Below are 17,737 nucleotides of genomic sequence, written 5' to 3'. Positions count from 1 at the left end.
TGGGACTCAAATACAGGTAACTAGTTTAAAATAATGCATGACAAGTAGGTTATAATAGCTAGCATTAATATAGCATCTTATGTACGTTAATAATAATAAGAGTTATCATTTCTCTAGCATCTGTTATGCACTAGGCACTGTAGTGAGCCTTTTATAAATATCTCATTTGATCCTCACAGCAATCTTGGAATGTAAATCTTATTTTATGGAGGAAGCGAGTGAGTCTGAGAAGTTTAAGTCACTTGTCCAGGGTCACACAGATGGCAAACATCTGAGGTAGCATTTGAACATAGGTATTCCTGGCTCTAAGCCCAGAACTCTATCCATTGTGTCACCTTGATGCTCACATGGTTCTGCTCACTTCACTCAGACTCTTGAGTCTGTTGTTGTTTAGTCATTCAGTCGTGTCCAACTCTTTGTGACCTTGTGGACCATAGTCCATCAGTGCTATGCATGGGGCTTTCTTTGCAAAGATACTGGAGTAGTTTGTCATTTTCTATTCCAGTGGATTAAAGCAAACAGAGGTTAAGTTATTTGTCCAGCTAGTAAGTATCTGAGGCTGGATCTGAACTCAGCTCTTCCTGACTCCGGGCCTAGGACTCTATCCACTGAGCCACTTAGCTGCCCCCTCCTCCTCAGTCTAACCCTAACTCATTAAGTTACAGAAGCAGCTCTAGTCACTGAAATCTGTCTCTATGGAGGATACAAGGCACATTTCCAAAACAACCAATTCATCTTGGGGCAGCTCCAGGCACTGAGATTTAATCAGGAGCTGAATCTTGTCTTCTTGCCAATGTTCCATTAGGCTTGACTATTTCTTTTTTTTTTTTTTTTTGGCGAGGCAATGGGGGTTAAGTGACTTGCCCAGGGTCACGCAGCTAGTAAGTGTTAAGTGTCTGAGGCCGGATTTGAACTCAGGTACTCCTGACTCCAGGGTCGGTGCTTATCCACTGCGCCATCTAGCTGCCCCTAGGCTTGACTATTTCAATAGTGAAGAGGCCATTTAAAGGCTCTCCCAAGAAACCTTTAAATTGATCACTGAATTTCCATAATTAATGTCCTTTAGACTCTTCCCTCCCCACCCCCAAATTTGTAGTTGCAGCCAATCTTTTTAAAATTTTAATTAAATTTTAATTTTTTTCAATCATAAAAGTATTTTATTATTTTCCAGTTACATGTAAAGATAGTTTTCAGCATTTGTTTTCTTTTTTTAATATTTAGAACTTTATTTTCCCAAATTACATGTAAAATGCAAATTTTGACATCACATTTTTAAAAACTTTGTGTTCCAAATTCTCTTCCTCCCTCCCTCCCCACCCCCAAGAATTCAAGCAATTCAATATGAGATATATATAAGTAGTCCTGCAAAACATTTCCACGTTAGCCACATTGTGATAGAAAACAGACAAAAACAAAACTTTAGGAACTAACAAAAAATATGCTTCAATCTGTATTCAGATACCACCCGTTCTCTATTTGTAGATGAACTGCATTTTTCATAAGACTTTCAGAGTCGTCTTGGATCATTGCATTGCTGAAAATAACCAAGTCATTCACAGCAGATCATCTTACAATATTGCTGTTATTTTGTAGACAGTACATATCACTTTGCATCAACTCATGCAGGTCTTTACAGGTCTTTTTGATAGCATCTTGCTCATTATTTAAAAAAAATAGTAAACTACGTTTATATAGTACTTTAAAGAGATATTTCCTTATAATAAACCCATGAGGTCAATTATTGCCCCAACAGTAATAGATAACATTTATATAGTACCTTATACCTGACAAAGAATTATCTTCACAATAGCCCAGCAAAGTAAGTACTATATGTTTGGGCATCATCATCATTCAATGCTCCTTATCATCATTCAGTCCTCATCCTCCTCCAATTGTCAGCAATCAAGAAATCATTGTCATCTTACATTACTCTAGCCTGTAAAAATATTTTTAAATGATTTGCCTAATTCGGGGGCTAATCCGACTGGAGGACTGATCCGGGGACTGTTGCCTATCTGGCTAGCTGACTTCGTTAATTGAATGTGGGCCGTTTATAAAGTTCCCTCGCACTGCTCCACTCCCCAAATTGAAAAGCAAAAAATTAAGAAGCCTCTTAACTAAATAATCCAAGCAGAGTTTATTTAGGAGATACTATTTCAAATTAGGAATACAGGGAAATAAAGTGTACAACCCGACTGCTTTCCTGCGGTCTCTTTCCACTGCCTCTCTTTCCCACCTGCTGCTCTTCGAACTTTTTGAATACAATAAGGGCCTTAGCCACCTCTCGCCTCAGGGTATTCAGGTCCTTTATTCTAACTCCGAGCCCCTTTCCCTTTGTAAATCCCCCTGCTTCTAACTTTCCTCTCCTTACTTCTACCGCTGAACCCCTGTGTTTCTCTCTCACCGACCTTCTGTCTGTCTGCTCCGTCAGTTTGCCCTTCGGCCTCTCTTTTCTCTGTTCCTAGTCCTTCTCGTCTTCTCCTGCGTCCTTGTAGACCCGTTTCTAGTCTCCAATCTTTGCTGTCTCCCTCAGTTGCCTCTTGACCTCAGTTGCCTCTTGACCTCTTCTCCGCCTCGTCTCATCTGTCTGAACCTTTCTAATCTCGTCAGCTGCCTCCAGTCCTCTTCTCAGCCCTCTGTCTCCTTGTCTGAACCGAACCCCTTGCTGTCTAACTCCCAGGTGTATATATACCTTTTCTTCTCTCCACTAAAATCTCAGGGCTTCCTCCGCCCACACACCAAGCTAATCCGCTAGCCAGGGCTGTGGCTGGTGGTGGTGGTGGGGGGTACGCTTCAGCTTCACATGCCTCAGCACAGGCTATGCCAGAACCCAGCATCTCTCAGATACCTCCGCTCAGGTTAGAGGGAGCTGGGGGCTTTTCCCTGCCAGCTGTCTGACCTGGCATCTTATACAGCCCACGGGGCTTTTTGACTCAGCTGAAGCTGAGGAGGAGGGGCACCAGCACCTCCCACACAGAAGAGACCCTGAGGGCCTAAGGCTTTCTAATCTCAGCCTAAAGGTAGGGTCCCCAAAATAAATTTCCACAAGCCTCTGCTTCAAAAATTTTTTTCACAGTTACTATTGTTAACTGTTTTCCTCCATCCTATTCTCTCCCCATGATATTTCTTTTCTTTTCTTTTTTTTTTTTTTGGCGAGGCAATTGGGGTTAAGTGACTTGCCCAGGATCACACAGCTAGTAATTGTTAAGTGTCTGAGGCCAGATTTGAACTCAGGTACTCCTGACTCCAGGGCCAGTGCTCTATCCACTGCGCCACCTAGCTGCCCCTCCCCATGATATTTACTTTATTTTCTATCTTCTTTTGCCCTATCCCTCCTCAAAAGTGTTTTGCTTCTGACTGCCCCCTCTCCCACTCTGCTCTCCCTTCTTTCACCCCTCCCTTTTTATCCCCTTCCCCTCCTACTTTCCTGCAGGGTTAGATGGATTACTCCATCCAAATGAGTGTCAGCATCTGTTTTTATTTTATTTTATTTTTATTTTTTGGTGGGGCAATAAGGGTTAAGTGACTTGCCCAGGGTCACACACCTAGTAAGTGCATGGGGCTTTCTTTGCAAAGTTGCCCCCAGCATCTGTTTTTATAAGATTTTTCGTTCCAAATATTTCTCCCTCCTTCCCTTCCCTCCCCCTTCCACAAGACAGAAAAAAATCTGATATAGGTTATATATGTACAATCACATTAAACATATTTCTGCATTAGTCATGTTGTGAAAGAAGAATCAGAACAAAAGGGAAGGGGCAGCTAGGTGGCGCAGAGGATAGAGCACCGGCCCTGGAGTCAGGAGCACCTGAGTTCAAATCTGGCCTCAGACACATAACACTTACTAGCTGTGTAACTCTGGGCAAGTCAACCCCAATTGCCTCACTAAAAAAAATAAAAAATAAAAAAAATAAAAAAGAACAAAATCCTCAAAAAAGTAAAAACGAAAACAAAAGTTGAAACAGTATAGCTCAATCTGCATTCAGAATCCACAGTTCTTTTTTCTGGATGTGGAGAACATTTCCCATCATGAGTTCTTTGGAATTGTCTTGGATCATTGTACTACTGAGAAGAGCTAAGTCTATCACAGTCAATCATCACACAATGTTGCTGTTACTGTGTACAATGTTCTCATGGTTCTGCTCACTTCACTGAGCATCAGGCCACTTAAGTCTTTCCAGGTTTTTCTGAAATCTGCCTGCTCATTATTTCTTACAGCACAATAGTATTGCATTACATTTATATACCACAACTTGTTCAGCCACTCCCCAATTGATGGGTATTCCCTCAATTTCCAATTCTTTGCCATCACAAAGAGAGCAGCTATAAATATTTTTGTACATGTGGGTCCTTTTTTCTTTTTTTATGATCTCTTTGGGATACAGACCCAGTAGTGGTATTACTGGGTCAAAGAGTATGCACAGTCCCATAGCCCTTTGGGGTGTAAAGTTGCTATCTGTACAGTGGCTAAGTAATGAGTGGTCGCCAATAAATTAGAAGCTTTAGCAAGAGTTTAGACTTTTAAGCATTTATTAAGGAGCATAAGAATTTGGTGAAGAGAGAGAGAAAGAGCCCTAGATTCAGCTATCTATCTCAGGGAGCCAGCATCTCCTGCTCCACTCCCCCCTCTGAGGTCCTGGTGAGAGAGAGAGAGAGAGAGAGAGAGAGAGAGAGAGAGAGAGAGAGAGAGAGAGAGAGAGAGAGAGAGAGCCTCACTCCTTCTTTGTCCCACAAGCCTCCTGTGAAACCAGGAACATCCCATCCACATGTACACAAAGCTCCAAGCTAATTGTCTGGTAGCTTTGATCGACAGTACCCACGAACAAACGTCACTTCCTGATGCCAAGAAACTGACTTTCCAAGCCACATGGCTTGCCCTCAGATGCCTTCTCATGGTGGAGCTTTCTACAGTAATTCTCCAGCAGGTGGCATCACTCCAACTGTCACAGGGGATAGTCCCAAATTTCTCTCCAGAATGGTTGGATCAGTTCACCACTCCACCAACAATGCATTAGTGTTCCAATTGTTCCACAGCTTCTCCAACATTTATTATGTTCCTTTTTTGTCATATTAGCCACTCTGATAGGTGTGAGGTTGCACCTCAGAGCTGTTTTAATTTGCATTTCTTTAATCAATAGTGATTTAGAGCATTTTTTTCATACGGTAATAGATAGCTTTGATTGCAGCAAATCTAACGGGGCATGCCTTTGAGTATTTCATCTGTACTTTTAGATAGCTCTGAGCTTCCTGGGAAAGCTCCAGCATGAGAAAATTTGCCAGGTGTCACATATACCTTCCTCATCCCTTTCTCTAGGGCCTCTCATTGAGACACTTAAAAAATCAAGCCAATAGCATCTTGTGAGGGGGCTGAGCTTCTACAGATTCCCTAACATTTAACTCAACAAACTTTTGTAAAGTCTCTCTAGGCTCACATTTGCCCTGGTACTTGCAAAGGCCTATTTCAACACCTTCCCTCCCCACCTCCAACCAATAATTAGGTGAGAAATGTAAAAATAAGTAAGAGTTGAATGGCCGACTAACAACAAAGGAAAAAAGACAAGATAAGAGGAAAAAAACCCAAGCTTTCCTTCCAAAATGAAAAGCAGTCAGTCAATAAACATCTATTAAGCACCTTCTATGTGCTTGGCACTGTGCTAAATGCTAGTGCTACAGAAAGGGGTAAAAGACAAGGAGTCTTCCACTTGATGCCCTCAAGGAGTTTCCAATCGAATAGGTGGAAGACAACATGCCAACAACTAAGTACAATCAAACTCTAGGTTGTATAGACAGGAAATAATCAACCTCCCTCTCGGCTTCAGTTTCCTTATCTGTACAATGGGGATAATAGTAAACTCCCACTTCACAGGGTTATGAGGATCAACTGTGTTGGGTTGCGGGTCCAATTCCCTTGCCGGAGGTTGGGGATCAGAGACGATTAATCATTGACACATCCGCATCACATTATGTGTGATTGACTGTGTGTGATCAGTATTCGGGATAGCCCAGTATTTATAGCAAAAAACCACAAAGAGATCAAATAAATTCTCTGCAAGAATAATTCTGAGAATAGGAATAATTTTTCAACCTTTCAGCCTCGACATGTCAGCACCTGTTCTAGGCCTAGGCAGAGCAAAGTTTGTATACCTGATTCTCTCAGACCTAGGAGACAGGTCAAGCATTGTCTCTGGAATTCAGGCCTTGACCACAAAGTTTCCTAGGAGACTTGCTGCTTCGGTGACCACGGCCCAAGCCTGGGGAGGGGGAACTCAGTCAGAGGGGCGACAGAGAGCCTTCTGGGTTCTCCACACAACTGAGATAACATGTAAAGTGTTTTGTAAACTTAAAAGCACTCTCTAAATGCTATCATCATCAACTCCATTCAATCAATAATCTCCACTGATCAATGCAGGAGGTCCTGAGCTTCTGCTACAGGCAAGGCTCAGTGCTGGGGAATGAACCAGGGGCAGACTGGCATCTGCCCTGGTTACCCTCACAGTGACTGAGAGCTGGAGTCTGGTGAGATTGCAAGGACAAATCCCACAGATGAGTTGTCCCACTTTGCCCCTGGACACTGTGGAGCCTCTCCCTTCACCTGTGGGTGCTTCTGTCAGTTTCAGAACAAAGAAGAATTAAAGGTGACAATATCTTGGGTGCAGAAATTCCCCTCTGCTTTTACCCGCTGGTTCTCCGGGTTCATGGCGTTACTCCAAGTCTATGATCCTGACTACATGAAAGTTCTGCTGGGCAGATCAGGTGAGAGGAGCACCCCAACATGTCCCTCGCTCCCCCTCAGGACCCTCCTCAAAGATTCCTTCTCAGTTCTCTGACAGTCATCCTCTCCTCATCCACTCCCTATAGCCTCTGCTCAATCCCCACTACTCCAACCCCTCCCATTTTCTTCCCCTGCAGGATCCTCCTCAGCATCACAGGTAATTTCCCCAAAGTCTGGCCCCATCTGCCCCTGGGGAGTTTCTCCAGAGGAAGGGGAGTTCGGGAGGGGCTGTCTTTCAGATCATGTGTAACCCTTTCTCTGTATTTCAGATCCCAAAGCTAACGAAATCTACAGATTCTTGGTCCCCTGGATCGGTATGTTCACCCCACCATGATCTTGGGGGCCCCCATTTGCTGTCTGTGATCTATCAAGTCCTTATCCTTCCCTTACATCACAACCCCTCACCCCGGCCATGCCATCACCTTGTCATTCATGCTTGTTGGACTGCTGTCCCATCCTCCCTCCCTCCCTCTCTCTCTCTCTCTCTCTCTCTGGGGCAATGAGGGTTAAGTGCCCAAGGTCACATGGCTAGTAAGTGTCAAGTGTCTGAGGTTGGATTTGAACTCAGGTCCTCCTGAATCCAGGGCCGGTGCTTTATCCACTGCACCACCTAGCTGTCCCTTGTCCTAGTCTCTTAATCAACCTCCCCACCTGCTGCCTGTCCTCTCTCCAATCCTGCCTCCCCTTGCCCAGAACCCTTCATTGTCTCCCCACTGACATAGGGTAGGCACTTGATAAATACTTGTTTCCTTCTTTCTCCTCCCCTTCTCACTCCAGGGTAAAGTCCACACTCCACAATATCCTTTCCAGCCTCATATGGTCTCGTGCTCTCTGTCACATACCCTGCTTCTCCAAAGGCCCCCTTTCCTCATCTCTTGGAGACACCCTGGGCTCAAAGCACTTTTACTCACCCCTTTGCCTGAAATACCATTGCTTCTTCACACCTCCCAAACCCCACATCTCTGTTTGTCAAAATGCCCAGGGCACCAATCTTTTTTTTTTTTTTTTTTTAGGGAGGCAATTGGGGTTAAGTGACTTGCCCAGGGTCACACAGCTAGTAAGTGTTAAGTGTCTGAGGCCAGATTTGAACTCAGGTACTCCTGACTCCAGGGCCTGTGCTCTATCCACTGCGCCACCTAGCCGCCCCACCAATCTTTTATTTAATCATTCATTTATTTCACAGACACTGACTGATCTCCCATGATGGTCATGTTTGGGTAGGGGGCTAGGGTGTGTGTGTGTGTGTGTGTGTGTGTGTGTGTGTGTGTGTGTGTTGGTTAGGGGAATATGGAAATATTCCTTGTCTCTATCATCACAGAGAAACCATAGTTTCTTAGAAAATATATGGGGGAGGGCAGCTAGGTGGTGCAGTGGATAAAGCACTGGCCCTGGAGTCAGGAGGACCTGAACTCAAATCCAGCCTCAGACACTTGACACTTACTAGCTGTGTGACCTTGGGCAAGTCACTTAACCCTCATTGCCTCCCCTGCCCCAAATATGGGAGATACCCATGATCCATGTCAGGCAGGATGTAAGAAAGGCTGAAAGAGAGTGCTGGATGGGTGTGGGGTGGGGGGTGAAGTCCTTGCCCAGCTAAGAGGAATCAGAGACTGTGGCCTCCTGCTGGGAGGAGGTAGCGTGACACCTGGCCCCCTGAAGGATGGGTAGGATTTTACCAGAGATGAGAAGAAGGAGTCCCAAATGCATAGACTAAGGTCAGTAAAGGTCAGTGGCAGGAATGTGTTCAAGCTTCTCCTTGGAGAGTCCTCCCATGTACTTCCTCTCCTCAGGCCCAGACTCTTGAGGCCCTTTCTATGCCTCTGCTTTGACCCTTTGTCTGTGTCTCCTGGGCTCAGGGGAAGGGCTATTGATCCTGAACGGACCAGTGTGGTTCCAGCACCGGCGGTTGCTCACACCTGCCTTCCATTATGACATTCTGAAGCCTTATGTGGCGCTGATGGCTGACTCTGTCCGAGTGATGCTGGTGAGTCTCCCCTGGGCTGCCCATGTGCACATATAATCCCTCACGTGCCCACTCACACACACACATACACATATAGACACACAGGCACAACCCATGCCTGGTGATGCTTCATAGGATTCCAGAGTTGGAAGGGGCTTCAGAGGCCAGCTGGCCCACCCTTTATTGCTACAATATCCAACAAGAGGCCGCCTGGTCTCTGCTTACGGACCTCCAGGGAGAGAATCTTCAGTGGCTTCCTCCTGAGGTCATCTGTTCCCCTTTGGGACAGGCATTGGACACCCTCAGGAAGTCTGCTGTGGGGTGCTGAGGTTTTGGTGGTAGGCACCCCATGTCCCTTCTCCCCCAAATGCTGCTTCTCACACTTTCTTGAGTTTCTCTGAGCCCCAGGGTACTATTCATGGACTGGCCCCAGTGCAGGGCATAGGAAGATGATGGGAGGCAGAAAAAGACAGATGGGAACTGGTGTCTATGCTTTTCTCCAGTCCCCAAAGATTTAGTCAGAGGTGTTGACTCAGTGGTCGGCACTCTGTCTGAGGTCTGAGCTGAAGAAGGGTAATACAATTCAGTCATGTTAACTAGTGAGAGAGTGGGAAGAGTTGCTCAAGGCAAGTAGGGAGGTCCTCACCATGGCCTGAAGGGACATTTTCTGTCCAAGGAAGGGCTGTGGGAGCTGAGACAGACAGTAAGAAGCAAGGAGCCACCAAGGGCCATTGGGAATAGTGATAGAAAGGGCGCTGACAATTGCGACCACTGTGAGGTGAGATCCATACACTTAGGCATGAGAGCTGAACAGGGACTGGAGCCTGGTAGATGTGTTGGCATCCATGCAGGCTTGAGACTGGGCGCAAAGCAGGAGAGCTGAGGGTAGCCATGCAGGAGAGGTGTCCTTTTCCTGCCCCCCACTCCAAGGAAAAAGTTGGTATTGAATCAAGAAGGACTTATTAACAGGAAGCTGCTTCCTCAGTGTAATCACATGGCTTTGGGGGCCTGATTTTCCTCAGACCAGTTGTTTTGGCTCTTCTGTAAAGGAGTGGTCCTTGCTAAGTGTAGCGCCCCACTCAGGTGACTCCCCCCAACCCGCATTTGTATTGGTGGGTTGAGTGCCCAGTGGGGCTGCTTATTCCTCCTCCTCCTCAGGGTCCTAGAGGGGTGAGATTTCTAGTACTGTTGCTCATGAACCCCCACTGGTGTGCTACCCACTAACAATCAGGCAGTCTTATTTAGCTTTTAGCAAAGACATTTGCTAAGATGGTATAATAAGAATAGTAGTTACAAAAAACATTCTCTTCCCTAGTCTGGGGCATATTCTCCTACAAATACACGTAACACCCCTGGAGAAAGTGGGTACAGTCTTTTTTTTGTGGGGCAATGGGGGTTAAGTGACTTGCCCAGGGTCACACAGCTAATAAGTGTCAAGTGTCTGAGGTCGGATTTGAACTCAGGTACTCCTGAATCCAGGGCCAGTGCTTTATCCACTGCGCCACCTAGCTGCCCCGTGGGTACAGTCTTAAAGCACAAAAATGGTGAGGCATACAGGTAGAGAACACAAGGGACAAAGGATTAACTCACAACTCTTGCTCCCTTCATTGAGTGCCCATGAAATTCCCTTTAGGCCTGGCTTTCTCCTGGGTTCTGAGGGTCAGTACCTTGTAGAGTCCAGAGCCAGCACTTCTCTCCACCATGAGGGGTCATATTCCCTGATACTATTGCTCCTGGTCGGATATATTGTCTTCTGCTACTCCCTCCAGTCTCTTTGATCCCAGATAGATGCACTTCCTATGTCTGCTACTGGTTCAGTCTTTCCAATGACATGGTCAGTGGGTAGAGTGAGAAAGAAAGAAACTCTCAACTACTTCCCACCACCATTATCACCAAAGGTCAATACCCCATATGGGCCTTGGTTCCAACTCTTATATGGAGATTATCCAAAATAGAATTCTTCCATTTTTGACTGGCTCTACTTGACTTACCAACTCTGAATGGTTTTGTTGTTTTTATAGGTAGCCTAAAAAGCGTTACTTGACCTTTCCAACCAATAATAAGATGCCTCCTGTATTATTTTATCTGCATTTTTTCCAATGATAAGAACCCCACAATCTTCTCAAATAAATTACAGATTTATTCACAAACCTGTTTACATTTTGATGGATTGGCTGATTGATTCTGCAGAGCCTTATTCTTACACAAGGGAAAGGGCCAGGCCCTTTCTTCAAAACTGGAGAGATGTAGTAGAATGAGTTCTTATTCCCCTCTCCCCTTATTCCACCACCACCCCTCATTCCAAATAGCTAGAATGTATTGTCAGCAATAACTGTGATACTACCAAAGATGGATTGCTATGTAGGCAGGCTCCTGATGATATGTCCACCTGTACCAATCAGCCAACAATATCTTAGGAAGTTCCTGGTTTATTTTAGGCACTGGGAAACAAAGGCAAAACCAAAGATAACCCACGCCTTCAAGAAGCTTACATGAAAGAATAAGGAAATAGACACTATGTTCAAAACAAATGGAGTGTTTTGGGGGATCATGAAAAGCATCTCGAAGGAGGAAGTACCCTAGCTGATCCTTACAGGGACATGGGGGTTCCGAGAAGTTGGCATGAGGAGAGAGAGAGGATTCCATGCATGACGGACAGTATGTTCAAAGGAATAGGGGAACAAGATAGAATATCATGTTCCAGGAAGAGCAAGTTTGGCTAGATAGGGGAACACATGAGAGGGAATTATGTGTGATTTGTTTGGAAAGATAAGCTGGGGTTACATTGTGAAAGGTTTTTAAAAGCCAGACAGAGAGTTTGTATTTTATTCTAAAGAGGATTGGGGAGCCACTGGATAATTATTTTATTCTTCTTTTTGACATTGGGTCTCTCTGTCTTGCCCAGGCCAGTGCCAGACTCATTGCTGATACTCAACTGGGTTTAGTTCTACTGCAGCCTAGAATGCCTGAGTGTAAGTGATCTAGCTTCAGGGACTATAGGTGTGTACCATCTTACCTAGCCCAAAAGTTTGTGAACAGAGGAGTAATATGGTTAGACCTGGGATTTTGGAAAATCACTTTGGTAGCTAGGTGAAGGATGGATTAGAGAGGGAAGAGGCTTTAGGCCAGTTAGAAAGCTATTGCAATAATCCAGGTATCGATTCCCTGAACTATGGTGGTTATGTTATGAGTAGAGGGAAAGAGATAGGTGCAAGATTTGTTTCAGCAGTGGGATGGATAAGACTTGGCAACTGATTCAATATGGTGGGGGGTGAGTGACATGAGAAGTTGGGGATGACTCCTAGGTTACAAACTTGGGCGACTGAAAGAATGGTAGCACCCCTGACAGTAACAGGGAAACTGGGAGTAGAGTTGGGTTTTTGGGAAAGATAATGGGTTCAGGTTTAGACATATTGAGTTTGAAACGCCTGCAAGAGATCCAGGTGGAGATGTCCAACAGACAGTTTGTGATATCAGACTGGAGCTCAGGAGAGAAGAGGGCATCAAGGAGAAGAAGGGGATCGAGAGGGTCAAAGGTTTCTGAGAGGTCAAGAGGGATGGGGACTGAAAAAAGGCCATTGGATTTGGCATTTTCCCAATTTCCCTGTTGCTGTTATGGGTACAACTACTGTCCCAGTCATCCCAAGATCACTCTGTAGGTGCCATCCTTGATTCCTGGAGGGAAGGGTAGGGCAAGTAAAGGGTTGTTTAAAGGACAGGAAATGTGCACTGTGTTCAAAATAAAGAGAGGGATTTGGGGGACACTAACAACTGGAGGGATCATGAAGGGTCATTGAGGGATTACTGTTGTTGTTTTAAAGGGTAGGGGAGAAAGCTGGAGACTGAGAGGGAAGCATGAGGAGAGGTCCTCAGCTGGGAGGAGGAAGGAGATGGTGGTGTAGGAGTCTGATGGACAGAAGAGAAGGCTCAGGACAGCTGTTGGGGGAAAGACTTCAGAACTGACCAGGAAAGAGCAAGAGGATTATCATGCATCAGGGAGGGCACAAGTGACATGAGGGAACCTTGTTGTGTGTGTACCCTAAAAGGACAGTTTCCTACCTAGAAAGTTCTAGCTTTTCAAGACTGATAGAGACTGGGCACCAACAGGTACATGTATGAGTGTGTGTGTGTGTTTGTGTGTTACTTTGGGTCACTTATCCCACTAGATATAGATTGTGAAATGATAGAATCAATAAATTACTGCATTAAATCACTGAGAGGAAAGTTTCCCCTGAAAATTCACAATTCACTTCAAGCACATCCTGCCTCCAGTATGGGAGCACTTCTTTTTATATCCTTAAAGACCTGGTCAGGTTGCAGACACAGGCTTGAAAAAGATAACTTGATTAAAATTTTACTTATTAAATGAATAATCTATACAAGGCCCAGAGATGGCTCCTGGGGACACAAGGAAAGACCGGACCCTGACGTTTCTCTCAAAGAATTGATAATTGAATGTGGGGAGGCCAAGTTGATAACTATCTCTGATTCAAAGGAGATGCAGAACAAAGCTAACGATGACAATGATTGTTCTCAGGGTGGGGTGAGTGGCCTCAGGAGGTAGTGTTCCTTCCAAGACATCTTTCCTGGATGTCTATAAGTAGAGGTTGAATGACCAGATAAAGACATCCTTAATCAGGTGTGGTTTGTAGCAGATGCCTCTGAGGGATCTCCCAGCCCTGACATTCACTGTTCTAAACTCCCTCCCAGCTCTGACATTCTCTGTTCTAAACTCTCTCCCAGCTCTGACACCGTCTGTTCTAAGCTCTCTCCTAGCTCTGACGTTCACTGTTCTAAGCTCCACCCCAGTTCTGACACCCTCTGTTCTAAACTCCCTTCCAGCTCTGACATTCACTGTTCTAAACTCTCTCCCAGCTCTGACACCCTCTGTTCTAAGCTCCCTTCCAGCTCTGACATTCACTGTTCTAAGCTCCATCCCAGTTCTGACACCCTCTGTTCTAAGCTCCCTTCCATCTCTGACATTCACTGTTCTAAACTCTCTCCCAGCTCTGACACCCTATTCTAAGCTCCCTCCCAGCTCTGACACTCACTGTTCTAAGCTCTCTGCCAGCTCTGATATTCACTGTTCTATGGCCCCTTCCCTCTCTGCCCCCAGCTCTGAGGGTCTCTGAGCAAATGCAAGGGAAAGCCAAAAACATCCAGACAAAGGATCATGAGGAACCTGAGGAGGGGATGATCACTTTCTGCTTTGGGGATGGGGGGCTTTCTGGAGGAGGCTATGGTGTCTGAGCTGGGCCTAGAAGGAAGCAAGAGGCTTGGGAAGATGGGGGGAGTGGAGGACATTCCAGGCCTTGTGGATGGTATCAGCAGAATACAGAGACTGGAGAGGGTGGGGCAAGGTGGGCTATGGAGGGAGCATCCAGTTGGCCAGGAATGGGGAACATGGGAAAGGGCTTGGTTTGCCTGCAGCAGGAGAGCCATGCATGCTTAGAGCCTGTGATGCCTTCTTCTGCTCCAGAATAAATGGGAGAAGCTCAGTAACCAGGGCTCGAGCCTGGAGGTCTTTGAGCACGTCAGCCTGATGACCCTGGACACACTCATGAAATGTGCCTTCAGCCACCAGAGCAACTGCCAGATAGAGAGGTCAGTGATGGCCCGATTGTCCACCTTCCCCTGCAGCCCAGGGGCTACCACTGAGCTGACCAACAATGGTCATTGTTTACTCTCCCTTAAAAGTTCAGCTCTCTGACCTCCTCCTAGAGGGAGCCCAGCCTGATGTGTCCCCCCCCTACTTCCCAGTCCTGCCCCCCCCCCAATTAATATGTCTAGATTGAATTTTCTTTGTTCAGGCTATCTCTCCCTAGTTGTCCCCTATTCCTTGAGAGCAAAGACTGGTTCATTTCTGTTATCTTTATACATTTGCCTAGTACCCAGTATATCATGAGGCACTCAATAAATGTTTCTTGAGGGGGAAGCTAGGTGGTGCAGTGGATAAAGTACCAGCCCTGGATTCAGGAGGACCTGAGTTCAAATTTGACCTCAGACACTTGACACTTACTAGCTGTGTGACCCTGGGCAAGTCACTTAACCCTAATTGCCTCACTAAAAAAAATGCTTCTTGAATTGAACTTCATCCCTGCTCAGTCAAAAGGCAATGGGGGACAATGGCTAGAGCTGACCTGACAGCCAGTAAGATCTGGGATCAAGCCCAGCCTCTGACATGAAATGGTTGTTTGATGCCCCTTGCAAATCGCCTCACCTCTCAATGCCCCAGGCTACTCTAAGTTTAGTCAAGGTACTGACCTGCATTGGTAGAGGGACTTTCCACACCAGGGAGTCCCTAAAGCCAATGAAATGATAATACCACTAATGGCTAGTGTTTATGTGGCACTTTGGGGCTTGCAAAGTGATTGATGTGTTGGGTCATTTCATCATATTGTCCCTGCTTTTCCTGTCAGACAAAATGCTCTTTTCCCATTTTGGCTGGCATGGGACCTTAATCCACCCTGCACCCTTCTTCCCCACAGGAACGCTGATGACTACATCCGAGCCGTGCGGGAGCAGGGGAACCTGATGTTTGAGCGGGTTCGGTACAGCCTCTATCACAACGACCTCATCTACTGGTTCAGTCCCCAGGGCTACCAATCTCGCCAGTCTGCTCGTTGGGCCCATGAGTACACAGGTACTGCTTGCCCCTGCCTAAAGGAATTTGTTCTTTCACCAGGGCATTGTGGGATCTCAGAATGGGTGAGATACCACTTAGCAAAAGAACCCCCTTCTCCAGTGTGCCTGGGAGGTCGTCATCTAGCTTCTGCCTAATGGGGATGTCACAGGTGCTCTGGCTAGCCTATTGCTTATCATGAGCAGAAATCAGAAGCCCTCTGACTTCTACCCATCATTCCCAGTTCTCCCTTCCAGGGTCAAGCTGAATCTACCCCACAGACCTTCAGAGAGTTGGAGTCAGTGACCCTAATCCCCCTGGGCCCTCTTTTCTCCAGGATAAGCATCTAGAGGCAAATGATCCTCTCAACTTTGAATCCCCAGTGGGAGAGTCTCAGTCCTCTCCATCTCCTGCACTGGGCCTAGCATGGGTCTAGGCACAGGAAAAGATCTGTGGAAGGATGGGTCATATCTGGGCATGAAAAATCTCCCAGAGAGTGACCTTCATCTATCTCAGAGGGACAAGCTCTCTTCAAATCGTCCTATCTACTACGAGATTAGTTTTGGATGGACAAGAAATTCCTACTGATAACTAAAGCTGTGGCAGTGTCAGTGTGTATATTTGTGTATTTGATTGGGTCCTGGCAAGGTTTGAGGAAGAGAGGCCAATGACCTCTCAAGGTCCATTCAGCTCTGAAATTTCATCATTTAAACACAACTATTCTCGCTCATGACACAATATGTGGTGGCACACAGTTGGTGCCTAATTAATGCCTTTTAATTTAATTTATTTATTTATTAATTTTTAGTGAGGCAATTGGGGTTAAGTGACTTGCCCAGGGTCACACAGCTAGTAAGTGTTAAGTGTATGAGGCCGTATTTGAACTCAGGTACTCCTGACTCCAGAGCCAGTGATTAATGCTTTTTTATTGATGGATACATATACCCTCACATAATTGAGTACCCAGAAGTTCAAGCCTGGTGGTATAAGACTCTGCTCACTGGTGGGGACTGATTGGTTGGTGCTCTGTTCCTGCATGAGGGCAAGAATTGGCAAGAGTCTGGGAGAACATAGTTCTCGCTTCCAATTTAAAGAGAGAAGATTCATGAGTCCAGATTTTCTTTGGGGATGTCAACATCACTGAGGAGAGTTGTAAGCAACTGAGCCCCTGGTTACATTCAGACACTCTCATACACATATATTCATGAACTCACACACATGCTCATATACTCAAATATACTCAACTCACATTCATTAATAAAAATAAGTAAACAAGCATTTATTTTATTTTATTTTTGACATCTTTTTTTTAAACTTTGTATTCCAAATTCTCTTCCTCCCTCCCTCCCTTCCAACCCCTCCCCCCCCCAGAACTCAAGCAATTCAGTATAAGCTATACATGAGCAGTCATGCAAAAACATTTCCACATTAGCCAGGTTGTGGAAAAAAAACAACACAGACAAAAACAAAACTTTAGATAAAGGAACTAACAAAAAATTATGCTTCAGTCTGTATTTAGATACTATCAGTTCTTTCTCTGTAGATGGATTGCATTTTTCATTAGACTTTTAGAATTGTCCTGGATCATTGCATTGCTGAAAATAACCAAGTCATTCACAGCGCATCATCTCACAATATTGCTGTATCAGCTCATGCAGGTCCTTCCAGGTCTTTCTTCTTTTTTCTTTCCTTCTTTCTTTCTTCCTTTCTTTCTTTTTGTGGGGCTATTGGGGTTAAGTGACTTGCCCAGGGTCACACAGCTAGCAAGTGTCAAGTGTCTAAGGCTGGATTTGAACTCAGGTCCTCCTGAATCCAGGGCCGGTGCTCTATCCACTGCACCACCTAGCAGCTCCCAGGTCTTTCTGATAGTATCCTGTAAACAAGTATTTATTAAGTACCTACTATGTGCCAAGCATGGTGTTAAGCCTTTGGGATACAAAGAAAAGCAAATACTGTTCTCATTCTTAAGGAACTATCATTCCAATGGGGGAAAGAATATGTATGCAATCATGGCCATACGTAATATAGATGAGGATGTAGAAATTTCAGAAGGAAAGCACTTAGAATCCTAATTTCAGGGGCGGATAGGTGGCGCAGTGGATAGAGCACCGGCCCTGGAGTCAGGAGTACCTGAGTTCAGCTCCGGCCTCAGACACTTAACACTTACTAGCTGTGTGACCCTGGGCAAGTCACTTAACCCCAATTGCCTCTCTAAGAAAAAAAAAAGAATCCTAATTTCAAACACACACACACGCACACACACACATGCACAACTTCTCTCGGCACTCCTCAGTGGAGAGGAGATAGAGGTGTGAGAGTTCCTAGGAGCATAGTTTGAGAGTCCAGGGTCACACAGCTAGGAAATATCCAAGGCAGGATTGGA

At 45.5% G+C, this 17,737-nt stretch overlaps 1 protein-coding gene across 3 annotated transcripts in view; it reads left to right on the top strand.

Annotated features, from left to right (window-relative positions):
- LOC122725529 (cytochrome P450 4A6-like) overlaps positions 1 to 17,737 on the top strand; it is a 42,957-nt gene that overhangs the window by 15,975 nt on the left and 9,245 nt on the right. For all 3 annotated transcript variants that reach the window (XM_043962679.1, XM_043962677.1, XM_043962678.1), the window contains exons 2-6: positions 6,609 to 6,750; positions 7,039 to 7,083; positions 8,626 to 8,753; positions 14,212 to 14,336; positions 15,221 to 15,375. In XM_043962679.1, the coding sequence (XP_043818614.1) occupies positions 6,609 to 6,750; positions 7,039 to 7,083; positions 8,626 to 8,753; positions 14,212 to 14,336; positions 15,221 to 15,375 (595 nt within the window). The remainder of the gene's footprint in view (positions 1 to 6,608; positions 6,751 to 7,038; positions 7,084 to 8,625; positions 8,754 to 14,211; positions 14,337 to 15,220; positions 15,376 to 17,737) is intronic.

The sequence above is a fragment of the Dromiciops gliroides genome, chromosome 4 (genome assembly GCF_019393635.1).
Source record: "Dromiciops gliroides isolate mDroGli1 chromosome 4, mDroGli1.pri, whole genome shotgun sequence".
NCBI classification, from domain to species: domain Eukaryota; kingdom Metazoa; phylum Chordata; class Mammalia; order Microbiotheria; family Microbiotheriidae; genus Dromiciops; species Dromiciops gliroides.
The sequence above is the reverse complement of the archived record's forward strand: the minus strand, read 5'-3'. Positions and strand labels throughout refer to the sequence as shown.